General features: G+C 36.8%; 1 protein-coding gene and 1 pseudogene across 1 annotated transcript in view; both read left to right on the top strand.

Annotated features, from left to right (window-relative positions):
* LOC111139356 (CHM, Rab escort protein 1) overlaps positions 1-17,010 on the top strand; it is a 164,327-nt gene that overhangs the window by 126,226 nt on the left and 21,091 nt on the right. Inside the window, exon 9 of the mRNA XM_022491620.1 lies at positions 11,839-11,916. Coding sequence (XP_022347328.1) covers positions 11,839-11,916 — 78 coding nt within the window. The remainder of the gene's footprint in view (positions 1-11,838; positions 11,917-17,010) is intronic.
* LOC111139357 lies at positions 6,913-7,499 on the top strand (annotated as a pseudogene).

Genomic DNA, 17,010 nt, shown 5'->3' with positions numbered 1-17,010 from the left:
TATAGAAAGCTAATTTAAGGACTATTGGAGAAGCTGAGAAAAAATGAATACATCATCTATAGAATGTCAGCAAGAACAGAGGAAGCTAGATAAATGGCTAAGATCTATAAAATAGAGGCAGTTTCTGGGAGTGAGTTTCCTGAAGGCTATATATTGCTTTTTGGCAGCTTTTTCCAAGTTAAACATGATGATTATGCCTTTCAAGAATGAAGTAAGGCCTAAATGGCAGTCTGTCTGTCTCCAACCTTTTCATGAGTGTGAAATTTGCATCAAAAGCCCCATTGGGGCACATGGGTGGCTCAGTTGGTTAAGCATCTGCCTTCAGCTCAGGTCATGATCTCAGGGTCCTGGGATCGAATCCAGCATCAGGCTCCCTGCTCAGGGAGGAGTCTGCTTCTCCCTCTCCCTCTGTCCCCCACTCATGTATTCTCTTGCTCTCAAAAATAAGTAAAATCTTAAAAAAAAAAAAAAGCCCCATTGGACTCAGATACTTGTAACATATGATTTCTTGAATTATCAGCAGTGCTGTGTCCTTACATGTGTGTGGTAACTTTGAAGACTGAAAAGCTAATCTGTTCCTGGTACCCTCTTATGTAGATATTTGTACCCAGAGTATTAAGTAGCAATCTTAATGAATGGCCAGGGTAGATACAGTGGTTGTTGAGGTTGATAAAAATTAGCTGGCTCTAATAATCACACCCTAGGTGGAAGAGGAGTGTTTCTGCAAAATCCTTCAGAGCTCTACTTGTACAGGGAGATTGTATCAGCCTTGAAGAGTTAAATGTGATTGTTAATATCTGAATTACCTTAAACTTGTCTTCAGGAAAACATATCCTTGCTACATCCAGTCGATCAGCAATTCTTCTCAGCTTTATATCTCAAATACATCTTCAGTCTCTCAACTTCATCTCCATTGCCACTACCCTGCTTCAGGTTGCCATCATCTCTCACTTGGTCTACTGCAAACATAACTAGCCTCCCCTTTTCCACTCTTGACCCATTGACAATTCTCTACCCAGCAGTCAAGCTCATCTTTTAAAAAATATAAATCTGATCCAGTAATTCCACTACTGGTTATTTACCCAAAGACTATGAAAACATTAATTAAAAAACAAATAGCACCCTTATGTTTATTTCAGCTTTATTTACACTAGCCAAATTATGGAAGCAGCCCAAATGTCCACCAATAGATGAATAACAATGAAGATGTGGGGTGTGTGCAACAATATGGATGGATCTAGAAAGGATAGTGCTAAGTGAAATAAGTCAGGCAGAGAAAGACAAATATATTTATATACCATATGATTTCACTAATATGTGGAATTTAAGAAACAAACACAAAACAACAACAAAAGAAGACTCATGATGTTTTCCAGAGGGGAGGTACGTAAGGAGGTACATGAGATAGGTGAAGGGGATGAAGATTACATTTAATATGATGAGCACTGAGTAATGTATAGAACTGGTGAATGGCTGTATTGTACATGAAACTAATATAGCACTGTATGGTAGCTATACTGGAATGAAAAAATTTTTTAAAGATTTTATTTATTCACTTGTCAGACAGAGATCACAAGTAGGCAGAGAGGCAGGCGGAGAGAGAGAGAGGAAGGGAAGCAGGCTCCCCGCCGAGCAGAGAGCCTGATGCGGGGCTTAATCCCAGGACCCTGGGAAGGCAGAGCTTTAACCCACTGAGCCACCCAGGCGCCCCATGAAAATTTTTAAAGTTAAAAAAAAGATATAGTCCAGTGCTATAAAATCTTGATAAATGGTGAATCTGGGTGATGGGTGTAAGGGAGCTATATTGTGTTACTGTTAGTACATTTGAAATTTTTCAAAATAAAACGTTTTAAGAATAAAAACAAAACAAATTATAAATCTGATTATGTCATTGTTCTGCTTAGAACCTTTTTTTTTAAGATTTTATTTATTTATTTGACAGTGAGAGATCACAAGTAGACAGAGAGGCAGACAGGGAGGGGGAATCAGGCTCCCTGCTGAACAGAGAGCCCAATGCAGGGCTGGGTCCCAGGACCCTGAGATCGCTACCTGAGCTGAAGGCAGAGGATTAACCCACTGAGCCACCCAGGCACCCCTACTCAGAACCTTCTGGTGGCTTCTCATTGTACTTTGAATACATTTTAAGGTTTTCACTCTGGCCTTTGAAGGTCTGCATGATCAGGCCCTTGACTATCTCTGTGACCCCGTTTCATATTATATTTCTATCCTGTTCACTGTGTTCCAGCCCCACACTGGCTTTCTCTCTTCCTCAAATATGCTAAGCTAGTTTGCACTTCCGAGTTTTCACATTGCTGTTCTTCTGCTTAGACTATTCCTCCAGATCTTCACATGTTTGATTTCTTCTGGTCACTCAGGTCTTGACTCATAGAATTCCTCAGAGAAGTTCTCCCTGATTACCCTCTCTAGCATTCAGACCCTCCCCACATCACCCTTACATTATCCTATTTTGTTTTAGAACACACATCAATATCTACTATTATTTTATCTCTTATTGTCTCTCATGTGCTAGTTAAGTTGTATTTCAGCAAGGACAGCATTTGTCTAGTTTATTTTTATATCCCTAGTGCTGCCCAGAACTGCATCTGGTACATAGTAGGTCTAGTTTCATAAATACTTGGGATTGAAGAAGTAAATCTCAGTGCTTGTCCTTATCAGCATCAGTAGTTCTCTTAGAACTGTCACAGTTCACTTCTGGGAAGGTAGTTGAATTGAACAGCTACCTAAATTGCTTACATTTTTAGATGAAAATACAGGCTTTGAATAATGCAGGCAGATTCTCAGAGTCAATAACAGCAAAGTAGCCTACAAACCCCACATGCGTGGTATAGTCTATAATCATTGTCCCTTTTGCTGTAGAAAGTGGCACCTAACAAAAGCTACAATTTATGGAATGTTTATGATATGCCAGGCACAGAATAAACACGCCACTGTTGGGTCCCCCAATAATGGGTCCATGGTCAAAGGAGTGAGACTGATACAAAGCGGAAGGTCAAGCAAAGCTTTATTTCGCGCCAAACATCAAGAATCAAACCGACCATCAAACAGACTGGTTGGGGCTGCCCCTTACAGAGAGGGCGACCCCTCCCTGCCTCACAGACTAACTTTTATAGAGCAAGGGCCATGTGGTTGAGCCTGACCACACACAGGTGGCCAGTGAACTACAGTTCACCCCATAGTAGCTATTTGAATTAGCCTATCACCTTAGTCAGAATGGGCACCCAAAAGGCACTCCAAGGGCGGGGCCCATACTCCTTGGTAGCTAGGAGACAGTATGCGCCCCCACTGATTGAATGTCTCCACCTGACCTGACCCCACCCACCCTTGTATTTGGGCCTTATCTCCACTTGACCTGACCCACCCTTGTATTTGGGCTTTGTTACCTCAGACTGGTTTCTGGGACTTGTTTTTAAGTAAGTCCCCTGGGGGAAGGGACCAGGGACAGTTTAAGTTTTAAACAACAAAGTTATTGTTTAACCGGATGGAAGTGCTTGGCTAATCCGTTAGACAACTCTCTGTGACTGGTATTATTATTACCTGCATTTTATAATCTTGAGAACTAAAGTGTAGTCATACACGTAGTAAGTAGGGGAATCAGGATAGGTATGTAGACAGTCTCAGTCCATAGACCATCATATTGATTTCACAACCATTTTCAAGAGCTGATCTCTGTGCAATTTGTATGTCATAACTGACATTATACACTTGACTTTTAGTGACCACTTAGTTTTGGTGAATGCTGCTTGCCAAACAAATTCCCTTGAGTTCTGTTACCATGACCAATATCAAGTAGGGCTTGTCATTTTGGTCATACTGGATCACTGCGAGTGAGGCCATGTTGTAATGGACCACTCATTTGAAGGTTTTTGTTTTGTTTTGTTTTAATGGTCTTGCTGAATAGTCTAAAATTTCATGGGGTAATGAATCCTAAGAACTTACACCAAGGCTTGGGATTGTTATGAACATAACTGTTTCCTGAGGCTCCAGGAGTTGGTTCCTATTGTTTAGCTCATGTTGTTAAGAAAGCACTTAGTTCTGGACCAGTAGGAAGTTTGTGCTGAGTTGGATGACAATTGCTTGAGTTGCAAAGAGATTCTTGAGTAGGGGAGAGGAGATGAAGCTGTCCAATTTCACATTCCCAGGAGACAGATCAATTATAGCAACAATAATACTTCCCTTCCCCCCCCCCCGCTTCCTGCTAGAAAAAAAGAAACCAGATACCAAGAAAGAAAAAAAAAGGAGGGATGATAGTATAAACACATTGCTAAGAAATATAAACATGATGTGTCAATATAAATATGCGATATAAGTATATAACCCATAAAAATGCTATATACTACATAATATGTATTAAACCTGTGTGTATTTAAATACATAAAAATAAATATAAACACGTACAAGAAGTCTTCTCTGCACACATTTTTGTGGCCAGCAGATACTGGATAACATGACTGGAAACTCAATGTGTTGTTTCAAATATAGTACTCTGATAAATATATATGTCTGAATATAGTTAACACGTAAATACAACAGTTGAACTTTGTATAGATGCAATCACTGAAGCTTTATTGTCTCTCATGAAACATTACTATTGAATGAACTTCTGCTTTACCAGTACAATTTAAGTGGGGATATCACTAAAGTACAGTGATGATAATCAGTGTTCACTCAGAATTCTCTTGTAACAGACCTTTTTGGTTTTTAATAGCATTTGATAAAGTGTTTCAAAGGTATTTTTGTAGTGACTTTTTTGGTAGTTAATACCTACTATATTTAGTACATTTGTAATTTTGGGTTGTTTTTTGTTTTTTGTTTTTGTTTTATTTTGTTTTGTTTTTTAGGCAAGTCCCATGAAATATATACTTGCTTGCCCCTAGGCCCCATACAACCCTAAGGTGGGTGTACAGAGCTACCTTGCTAGGCATTATGTTAGACCCCAAGATGAGTGGTATGAACTGCACCAAAGCTGGGGCCTGACTGGTATCTCAATAGTATTCACTGTCTTTGGTAGCTTAATTGTCCATCATAAAAGGTGTGTTAACCCTTGGGTTGCTAGGCTGCCATTTAATGTACTGGAAGAAAACATTTGTCTTGTAGAACCTTATTACCTCCAAATAATTCATGGTTGCTTTTCTATATTTGAAAATCTCTAGCTTACCAATATACTTTATAAATTACTTCTTAAAATGTGAATTGCAAAGTATTCATAATTTGCTAGGTACTCTAAAGATGAGTATTCCTATGGTTATTCCTACTGTAAGTTTATGTTCTATCCAAAATGAAGTGCACATAATCCATTTCATATGTACAAAGAATAAACATGTACTTTTTATGAGACAAAATGTATAGAAATTGAGAATTTATGGTATTTTTTGTAATAATCTTTGCAATTTGTCAAGAGTTAGAACAACTCAGAGAGTAACTTTGACCATCTGACTTCATGTTGCTTTCCTTTACAATGCCAAGAAAAGATGGTACGGACAGTGAGGCAGTTTGTATGATAGTTAACAGAGAATCTACTGGAACCATATTGCCTGAGTTTCCACTCAGCCATACCATCTACTAAATGACCTTGAGTAAGTCACTTGACCTCTCTGCCTTAGTTTCCAAATCTGTGAAACTCTGCCTGTAGGATGCAATGTGTTAATACATGTAAAGCTCCTGGCATGTAGTAAGTACTTAGTGCTAGCTGTGATGATCATTTGTATTATTATTAGCTGTTTGCCCCCAAAGACCTGTGTGTAAGCAATTGTTCTTTCCTCACTTCTCTTGTAACTCCCTGCTTCTTATTTAAATGTCTGCTGTTTGAGTTTTAAATGCAGCTCTCAAATACTGCTTGCTATTCTGCTTCTTACCTATGTTTACTCAGTAACTCATTGCCACCAAATAGCCCTCTCTCAACCAAAATTGTTTTTCATCAATCTCATTTTGCCCGGTACTTTTTTTCAAGTTAACTGAACATGAGTTCTCTCCTTGGTGAGTCACAGATAGAAACTACAACAGGTGAGTTGTCACACAAAAGAAACTATTTGCAGCAAGTAAGGAGATGGTGGGGAATAACTTCTAAAGCCATGACTCCTCGAGCAAGGGTGAATGGGTTCCTTTTATTTTAGGGTTCAGATGAATATTTAGATAGGGAAGCCTTGTCATCCTCTGTAGAGGCAAGCATAGGTTGCTCCTTAGGGAAACATGCCTATACACATATTGTATGTTATGTAAATGAGGCTTCTGCTCCTCTCTGGGCAGAGATTTTAGTATTATAATGAGATAAAGGTACTGTCAGTCATTCTGGATGTCAATCCTTGGTCTATCTGTGCAGGTGCAAGTCAGGGTCAGGGTTTGCACTAAAACTCGTCTGGACTGGCTGGAGGTCTTGTCAGGGCAGTGGCTATGGCTTGAAGGGTAGTTTTGGTTTCTGTTTGCCTGAGTTATGAGACAAGCTGGCAGGAAGAGCTTAAGGAAGAATGTGGGACAAAGGTTGGTGAATGCAAGTAGATGGGCAGTAAATGTCAGCTCTTAGCTCTTAGGATCCAGCTGATAACAAAACCACTGGCTTTTGTCACTTGAGCATAAGCTATGTGAGAAAAACACAGATGTGAGAGAAAACAAATGCCACCATTGTGAGCAACACATATTTTCCCTAAGGGCATGACCGGAATGGGGGGAAAAAAAAAAGCCAGTGAGAGGGAGCATGAAAAACATATATACATATGCAGATGTATACTTTTGCAGTTGTGTAAATTTATGGTAGATACCAAGTAATTCTTTCCAAGAGCACAAAATACAACCTGTTCTCGTTTAAAACTAAGAGGAAATTTGTTGAATTCTGAGTGTCTGGTCATTGGACTTCTTCCTTTATAACATCCACACAAGTGGTGCACTCACTTCCCCAAGATAATGGCCACAAAGGACAGTTGTGGCTTAGGAGAAATGGCCAAAGGGAATGGACAGCAGCTCCACCTAGGGATTCCTGAGGCTGTGTTTGTGGAAGATGTAGATGCTTCATGAAACAGCAAAGGAATGAGACTGCAAATACAGTACTAAAGAGGCTGGATGAACAGTACCAGAAGTATGTTTATGGAACTCAACCTTGCTCCAAAGAAAAGGAGGCTAAAGGGGTAGATTTCTGAAATTAAGCACACTTTAGGAATTCTAAAATAGATGCAGAAGAAAAAAGAGTCCAGCAGTTCACAGGAGACCAGATTCTTACAGATATCCTGTATTGCAAAACTTTAGTTCTTCCTACTGGTAAAGCGCGTCTATGGTTGGGGGCTAATGTAATGCTTGAATATGGTAATGATGAGGCTCAGGCGTTGTTGGACAAGAATTTATCGACTGCCATGAAGAATCTTGATTTTCTTGAGGAAGACCTTGACTTTCTTAGAGATCAGTTTACTACCACAGAAGTCAGTATGTCCAAAGTTTATAATTGGGATGTAAAAAGAAGAAACAAAGATGATTCTGCCAAGACCAAAGCATAATGCTGGCAATTAAAAATGTGGTTGTATGGTGACTAACATAACACAATAAAAAAAATGTGGTTCAGTTTTCCAAACATGTTATTTTAAATACCCCAAAGCTTATCCCTTTGTCAGCCTTTAGGTTGACATGACTTTGACTGAATTTCTTAATCACAAGAACGATAATTAAAACTCAAAAAAAGATAAATATCATTTTATAAAAACAAAATTAGCTTCAAATATTTTATGAAGTTAGCCATATTTTCATTTTTTTATTTCCAAAAGGTAAATGCTACTTTCATCATTTTTTTGGTTTGTCATTAAAAAAAAGTCTTAGCTGAGGGATGCCTGGGTGGCTCAGTGGGTTAAAGCCTCTGCCTTCAGCTCAGGTCATGATCTCAGGGTCCTGGGATTGAGCCCCGCATTGGGTTCTCTGGTCAGCAGGGAGCCTGCTTTCCCCCCACTCCTCTGTCTGCCTCTCTACCTATTTGTGATCTCTCTGTCAAATAAATAATAAGTAAAATCTTTTAAAAAAAGTATTAGCTGAAATAGCTGAGATATGCTGTGGAAGCTGAATTCTGGACACTTTTCTTTATTGGCTGATGTTACTCTCACTTGATGTGGTTAAACCAGTGTAGAGGTAGGTAAAACACTAGTTTAAATATTTCCAAACTTGTTTTCTTTAGTACATATGGGGTTTTATGGCTTTCTGTTGCTGTTAAGTAAATGGATTTTCATGAAATACTGCTTAGCCAATAACTATTATAATCTGTACTTTTCAAGAAATGGTAATTTGCCTTCCTAAACAGTAAGAGGGCTATTGAGACTGTTTTTTTCTTACCCCATAGATGTGCATAGTGTCTTTGCAATGCCAACAAAAGGGAGATCTTGGCTAACATGAAATAACAAAATTCTTTAGCCACTCAAAACTCTTGGCTAAGGTAATTTTGTATTTCTTAGCAGTTCTCCAAAGCAGCTGAACAAGAATATTAAGATAAATATAAATTGCAGTAGTTGAAAGGATTTGTGAGCTTGTTTATTCATGCTAAAACCTCATAGGAAGAGTAGGAAAATCCCTGTGGAAAGCCTTTGGTATGGTGGCTAGCACTGGGTGATACAGATTCTGATAAAAACACAAATGTATTATTCCATCTCCATGTAGTACAGTATATACTCGTACAATGTTTTGTACTTGCATTTCATGATATTAAAGCATTGAAGTTAAAAATAACATTCATACAAACCAATCCTAAACATTCTTTACTTTCTTATGTTTCTTCTATGTAGTATATGTCCACTATTAGTTAAATTGTGTTGAAAACCAGGTAATTTGTTGATGGCTTACTAAAATAAATGGTTATAGATGCCTCTATTGCATTATATACTTAAATACATTTTTCAGAGGGCTTATTTACCCTAAAACTTAAGAAATTAATTTTCAAATGAAGGGATTCTTAATATTATATACTAAAGTAGCAATGTATTTCATAGATAGTGTAATAGATAATGAAAGGAGGTCTTTGTAAAAAAATGCATTTAATTTTAGTTAAGTGGATTTCTCATGCTTTTGATAACACCATAATAGTTGATGGCATAATATTTTATGATTTTTTAACTGTATACAACTTCTGATCCTGAACTTTATCCCCTTGGTTTTCTTGGAATGTGGGAAGATACTTAAAAATTGTTTTTTCCCCGAGGAGGGGATTGATGTGTATGTGTACGTGCGTGTGTGTGTGTGTGTGTGTGTGTGTGTGTGTATAAAAACATGGATGACTGAAATGAAAAACTCTAAAGGTCAGTTGGTTACAGCTCATCTATAGCTGCTTACAAGGAAGTTGGAAACACTGATGCTGCTACTCATGTAACAAAGATATCCCCAGGCAAATGAGAATGCTGATTGTGTGATTCACATTTTTAACTTGATTGTCCATTTTGGGACCTTAACCTGATTTAAGCCTATTTATTTTTAACGGGCCAGTAATATTTCATGTGAATGTGGCCTCTTTCAGTATTAGTAGGAAATTGATGGTGAAGGTTGGGCTGATTATCTCAGTCATATCAATATTACTATATTGGTACTCCCCTACCAACAACAGGGGTTAGAATACCACCTGGGAAATATATCTAAACAGTCTAATAGATTATTTTTTTTCTAACCCTCTATAGGATCTGTCTAGTGCAGTGTCTCAAATAGTACCAGGTATACCAGAACAATTAATAAATGTCATTCTATAACTTGGTATGTGACTGGTGAACAAGATTAGCAAGAAGAGAGAATATCTTGTAGCAGATGCCCTGGGTAAAATTTGCAGTCTAAGGGTTTTGAGCACATGAAGTTTTGCTTGCTTGCTCTAATGTACCATTTTTTATATTCTAAATTTCTCAATGGAAAAAAAAACCCTGATTTCTGTATCGTCCTATACCAGAGTGAATTATTACCTAACCCCTATCCTAACTACCTTGGTCATATTCAGTCAAATGAGTAAAATTAAGAAAGATAATAGGAGTATTATGCCATACTTAGTGAATGTTACTTATCTCTACCATTTATATTTTTCACTATACTCTGGTTATGAAATATTTCAAGAACACTCCAGAAAGTACACAATAATGTAAAGGTCACCATGTAACCATTCAGAGTTTTGTCAAATCTTAACATTTTGCCGTATTTTCTCTCAATATAAGAAACTTCCAGTGTAACTTTTACTCCTCCTCTTTCCAGAGATAAAACTATCCTGAATTTGGTGTTTATAATTCCCTTAAATGTTTCTGCACTTTTCCTACATATATATGTATCCATCAATTATATATAGTAGTATTTTGCATATGAAGTTTTGAAACTTTCTGTAAATGATATCACTCTGAATATATTCTTCCCTAATTTGCCATTATCACTCAATTTTTATTTTTTGCCATTTCTCCATGTTGATAGATGGGGATGTAGTTCATTCATTTAAATTGCTTATAGTATTCCATTATACAATGTGAAAGGTTAAGCCAACTGTGCAGTGAGAAGGTACAGTCCCCACGAAAATGCCCATACTTCAGCTGCCCCACCCCATTTGTTGTGTCTGTTAATCCTCACTCAGGGTAAGGTATTTTTCTTCATGTGTTGTATAATTTTATATTATAAACATATCGTAAGGCATTTTATATTATAAACATATCATAAGGGGATCCTATCTGTGGCACTTTCATGTGGCCTCGTATCACTCCATAAAGTTTTATCAATTGCTTCCACCAAGTCTCCAGAGGTACTACTGACCCAGAGCCACTTTTCCTTCATGGTGTTTTATTGGTTAAGGGTTTCTTGGATTATGTAGTGTAATTTCAAACCCCCGACTTTGTGAGGATAGACCACTGGTTATAAATATAGAGTTATATTCCTCTACCCAGGGCTTTGGATAAAACAATTTTTGTTTTGTCTCTCTCTTGTGGTTAAGTGTGTTCCCTGCACATCCCCCCATCATCTTTTCACTGAAGTGTAATCCTTTAAGGATCCAGACATTATGAGAGAATATCTCATTTTCTATTCCCTGCCTTACTGGATCCTAAGGACTCTCCTGTCCCCATGTAAGCATTAAAACCCAAGCCCTTAGGTTCATGAAATAGGCAAACTCCTTAGAACTTCCGCAGCTTTAACTCAGTGCTTACTGCTCTAGTTTTCAGTTCCCAGTGTAGTTTTTGTTTACTTTTATGGTAAGCAAAATCTCTAGGGGTCTCCCAGAGTCTTCCCTACTTGTTTCCTCCTTAAGACTTCTCTGTGGTCACTTTTTTTTTTTTTAGGTTTATTTATTTATTTTATTTTATTTATTTATTTTACAGGGAGAGAGAGTGCACGCGCATGAGTGGGGGGAGGGGCGGAGGGAGAGGAGAGAGAATCTCAAGCAGACTTCCTTTTGAGCACAGAGCCTGACCCTGGGTTCAATCCTAAACCATGAGATCATGACCTGAGCCAAAATCAGGAGTCTGATGCTAAACCAACTATGTCACCCAGGCACCCTTCTGTGGTCGTTTCCGTTGGGGGTTGCAGACATTACCTCTTGAGGCTATTTGTAGCCTACGAGTCTTAGGTGGTTTGGGGGGAATAGCTGAGCTTCATTTGGGGATACTTTTGGCTTGATCATAATTCTAGGCTTGCACATTGTGTTATTAGTTCTGATACCTCTTGCTGCATCAAAATATTACTAATCTTACTTGTGAGGGATTCTTAATACCATGACAGAGAAAATAATAAGTTATCAAAGTTCTTTTTGTGTAAGATCACTTATTAAATAGAAGATATTTCAAAGAATATAATGCTACCTTAATTTTCAATTCAAGAATCCTAATTCACACTTTCCTATTCTCTTCCTAGGATGTGTGCAGTGTTTGGTGGAATCTATTGTCTTCGTCATTCAGTACAGTGCCTTGTTGTGGACAAAGAATCCAGAAAGTAAGAATGATATAAGTTACGTTCCTATAGTTGCAACCTAAGCACATGTGAAAAATTCTAAAGTCAATTTTAAAAAAATGATTCTTCAAAAATCCTCCTTGGTATTAATATCATATCAACCTTGATTAAAAGTAATTTGTATTTAGATCCTCCAGAACAAAAAGAGAGTTCAGGATATAGAAACTAAATTAATTTCCCTGAATATAACTATAGCTCCTGATCATCCGAGTTTGGAAGACAAATCATTTCAGCTGTGGGGTGGGTAGGTGGTGAGTGATGTTAGTTTTCCTTGTGGCATTACCTCCTGTAATTGATTTTTATCAGATGACAACAAAGCCCTCTGTTATTGCATTTTTAAAAATGGAGCTCACCTAAAGACTCATCAGATTAATCTCTGCTGATATTGCATGTCACTCCAAAGAGAAAACACTTTAATGATTTTTTAGGTAGATTGTTATCATAAACTATGCTACCCTGTTAGCCGAGGATAAATTCTTATGCAATTATATTAGGCCTGCAGACTGGTTTAGGATTGAAATAAGAATGTACCTTCTTTTAAAAAATGCCAAACACTATCTATTTATGTCTATATTTTTATATGTCAATTGTATTTTTCTAGGATTTATTATTTAGTTACTAATATAATGATCTAAATGGCATAATTTCTTATAGACTAATTATAACACCTAGAGTTGGAGAAAAATTCAGGTTTAGAACATGTAATATTCAGGCAGTGAATTTGACTCAGAAAGTAATTCTCTAGTATAAGATAATATAGACATGCTATTTAAAGACTTATAAAGTACTTTTAGCACCTTAATACAAATGTACCACATAAGTGAAAAATGATAATGTATAGTGAAAAATCTATCTTTGAGGGCCCAGGATATTCATATACTGGGGTCATGAATAACTCTGTGGAGGTTCATGAAGGAATTACTGTTTTTTAGCCTCTTAGAGTCATTTTCCTTATGCATTCATTTTGAAGCATAAGTGTGTTCCCATAATGGAAAGCCAGATAGTGAATTGTTTATTGGTGTTTATTTACTTACATCCTTTTACCCTTTTTTGGGCCCAATTCCAGTTCTCCTTATAACACTTAGTGACACGAAGAATTTACATGGCTCATGTTTCTTTTTTGAAAAATGGATACATTAGTATAGTAATAGCATCTGTTCAACCAAAGGTTACATTTACCTTAACTTTGTTGTAGTTTTTATTATAAACTCTGAAGAGAGGAAGTCTTCTTTATGATCCTCTACAGATTTCAGTTGCAACAAATAGCTGGGGGCTAAGGATCTAAAGACTAAACATTGGTAGTTTTCAAATTTTAATGTGCCTAAAGAATCACCAGGTAAACTTGTTCTGTTTTTGTTTTTGTTTTTGAGGGAGATTTCTGTGCCTCACCCTCAGAGAGTAAATTTGGATAATGTGGTTAGACTAGAGTCAGGGAACTTGCAGTTTTGAGGAACACCCCCAAATAAATCTGATGCAGGTTCTCCATAGATGACATTAAGAAATACTGATCTGTAATGTAAAGTTCAGGATTTGGCCAGTATTGTAAGATAGACTGAGAGCTTTAGATCTTAATTCATTCTAGGCCCTTATGAAGATGATCCTTCCAGATCTGTTGGAGTCAAATATGAATTTTATTCATTTTTTTGTTTTTTGTTATTTTCATTAAGCTATAAGTGTTTTTTCTTTTTATTTTCCCCAAGTTTTTATTTAAATTCCATCTAGTTAACATAAAGTACAATATTAGTTTCAGGATTAGAATTTAGTGATTCATCACATACAGTACCCAGGACTCATCACAAGTGGCCTCCTTAATAGCCATCACCTATTTAACCCATCCCATCTCCCCTCTAATAACCATCAGTTTGTTCTCTATAGTTGATCTGTTTCTTGGTTTGTCTCTCTTTTGTTCCCACCTGTGTTCATTTGTCTTGTTTCTTAAATTCCACGTATGGATGAAATCATATGGTGTTTGTCTTTTTTTTAAAGATTTTATTTATTTATTTGACAGACAGAGATCACAAGTAGGCAGAGAGGCAGGCAGAGAGAGAGGGGGAAGCAGGCTCCCCGCCGAGCAGAAAGCCTGATGTAGGGCTGGATCCCAGGACCCTGGGATCATGACCTGAGCCGAAGGCAGAGGCTTTAACCCACTGAGCCACCCAGGCACCCCATGGTGTTTGTCTTTATCTGACGGACTTATTTCCCTTATAATAGTCTCTAGCTCCATCCATGACATTACCAATGGCAGGATTTCATTCTTTTTGATGGCTGAGTAATATTCTATGGTATATATATGTACCACATCCTCTTCATTCATTAGTTGATGGACACTTGGGCTCTTTCCATAAATTGGTTGTCCTTGATAATTCCAGTGTAAACATTAGGGTTCCTGTATCCATTTGAATTTCTTTCTTTTGGGTAGATACATAGTAGTGCAATTGCTGGGTCTTAGGGTAGTTTGATTTTTAACTTTGTGAGGAACCCACATACTACTTTGTAGGGTGGCTGCACCAGTTTGCATTTCCAAAAACAGTGTAAGAGGGTTTCCCTTCGCGTCCTCACCAACAGCTCTTGTTTCCTATATTGTTAATTTTAGTCATTCTGACAGGTATGAGGTAATACCTCATTGTGGTTTTGATTTGTATTTCCCTGATGATGAGTGAGTGATGTTGAGCATCTTTCTATATCTCTTGGCCATCTGTGTGTCTTCTTTGTAAACATGTTTATTTGTGTCTTCCCACGTTTTAACAGAATTCTTTGTTTTTAGGGTGTTGAGTTTGATAAGTTCTTTAAAAATTTTGAATACTAATCCTTCCTCAGATATGTCATTTGCAAATATCTTCTCCCATTCTGAAGGTTGCCTTTTAGTTTTCTTGATTGTTTCCTTTGCTGTGCAGAAGATTTTTATTTTGAGGAAGTCTCAGTAGTTTATTTTTGCTTTTGTTTCCCTTGCCTCAGGAGACATCTAGTAAGAAGTTACTGTAGCCAATGTCAAGGAGGTTACTGCCTCTGTTCTTCTTCAGGTTTTAATGGTTTCCTGTCTCACAATTAGGTCTTTAATCCATTTTGAATTTATTTTTCTGTATGTTGTAAGAAAATGGTCCAGTTTCATTCTTTTGTATACTGCTATTCAGTTTCCCCAGTACCAGTTGTTAAAGATACTCTTTTTTCCATTGGATATTCGCTCCTGCTTTGTTGAAGATTAGTTGACCATATAGTTTTGGGTTCATTTCTGGGTTTTCTATTATGTTCTATTGATTTATGTGTCTGTTTTTGTGCCAGTGCCATACTCTATTGATCACTACAGCTTTGTAATATAATTTGAAGACTGCATTTGTGATTGCTCCAGCTTTGCTTTTCTTTTTCAAGATTGCTTTAGCTATTCGGGGTCTTTTGTAGTTCCAATACAAATTTGAAGATTCTTTGTTGTAACTCTGTGAAAAATACTCTTGGTATTTTTATAGGGACTGCAGTAAATGTGTAGATTGCTTTAGATGATACAGATATTTTAACATCTATATTTGTTCTTCCAATCCATGAGCATGGAATGTTTTTCCATTTCTTTGTGTTATCTTCAGTTGCTCTCATAAATGTTGCATAGTTTTCAGAGTACAGATCTTTTACCTCTTTGGTTATGTTTATTCCTAGATATCTATGGTTTTTGGTGATATTGTAAATCGGGTTGATTCCTTGATTTTTCTTTCTGCTGCTTCATAATTGGTGTATAGAAATGCAACAGATTTCTTTTTGTTGATTTTCTATCCTGTGACTTTACTGAATTCGTGTATCATTTCTAACAATTTTTTGGTGGAGTCTTTGGGTTTTCTATGTATATAGTATCATGTCATCTGCAAATAGTGAAAATTTGACTTCCTTCTTGCTTATTTGGATGGCTTTTATTTCTTTTTGCTGTCTGCTGAGACTGAGACTTCCAGTATTCTGTTGAATAACAGTGATGAGAGTGGACATCCCTGTCTTGTCCCTGACCATAGAGAAAAAACTGTTTTCCCCATTCAGGAAGGTATTAGCTGTGGGTTTTTTATATGTGGTCTTTATTATGTTGAAGTATGTTCCCTCTATCCTTACTTTTTTGAGGGTTTTTAGCATTTGTTAAATGCTTCTTCTGCAACTATTGAAAAGATTCTTACCTTTTTCTAAATGTGGTGTATCATGTTGATTGATTAAAAAATATTGAACTACCCTTGCAGCACAGGAATTAATCCCACTTGATCGTAGTGAATGATTCTTTTAATGTACTTTTGGATTCGATTTGCTAGTATTTTGTTGAGAATTGTTTTTCAATCTATGTTCATCAGGGATATTGGCTGATAGCTTTCGTTATTAGTGGAGTCTTAGTCTGGTGTTGGAATCAGTGTAATGTTGGCCTTATAGAATGAATTTGAAAGTTTTCTTTCTATTTCTAGTTCCTGGAATGATTTGAGAAGAATAAATACTAAATCTCTTTTAAGTGTTTGGTAGAATTCCACTGGGAAGCCATCTAGCCCTGGACTTTCATTTATTGGGAGATTTTTGATTACCGACTCAGTTTCTTTGCTGGTTTTTGGACCACTCAAGTTTTCTCTTTTTCTCTTTTCAGTTTTGGTAGTTTATATGTTTTTAGCAATTTATCTGTTTCTTCCAGGGTGTCCAGTTTGTGGGTGTATAGTTTTTCATAATATTCTCTTATAATTATTTATATTTCTGTGGTGTCAGTTTCTATTTTCCCTTTCTCATTTGTGATTTTATTTATTAGGGTGCTTTCTCTTTTCTCTTTGATAAGTCTGACTGGGGTTTATCAATTTTTTTTTTCAAAGAACCAGCTCCTGGTTTCATTTATCTGTTTTATTGTGTGTTGGGGTGGTTTTTTTTGGGTTTTGTTTTTTGTTTTTGTTTTTTTGTTTTTTTTTAGTTTCCTTATTATTTATTTCTGCTCTAATCTTTAGTACCTTCTCTTCTTCTGATGACTTTATTTAGGCTTCATTTGTTGTTCTTTTTCTAGCTCCATTAATTGTAAGGTTGGGTTATTTGATATTTTTCTTGCTTCTTGAGGTTGGTCTGTATTGCTGCATATTTCCCTTT

This window comes from Enhydra lutris, unplaced genomic scaffold (genome assembly GCF_002288905.1).
Source record: "Enhydra lutris kenyoni isolate GAN:26980312 unplaced genomic scaffold, ASM228890v2 scaffoldscaffold102, whole genome shotgun sequence".
Lineage (NCBI taxonomy): Eukaryota > Metazoa > Chordata > Mammalia > Carnivora > Mustelidae > Enhydra > Enhydra lutris.
Note: the sequence above shows the minus strand (reverse complement) of the source record. Positions and strands in the feature narration are given on the sequence as shown.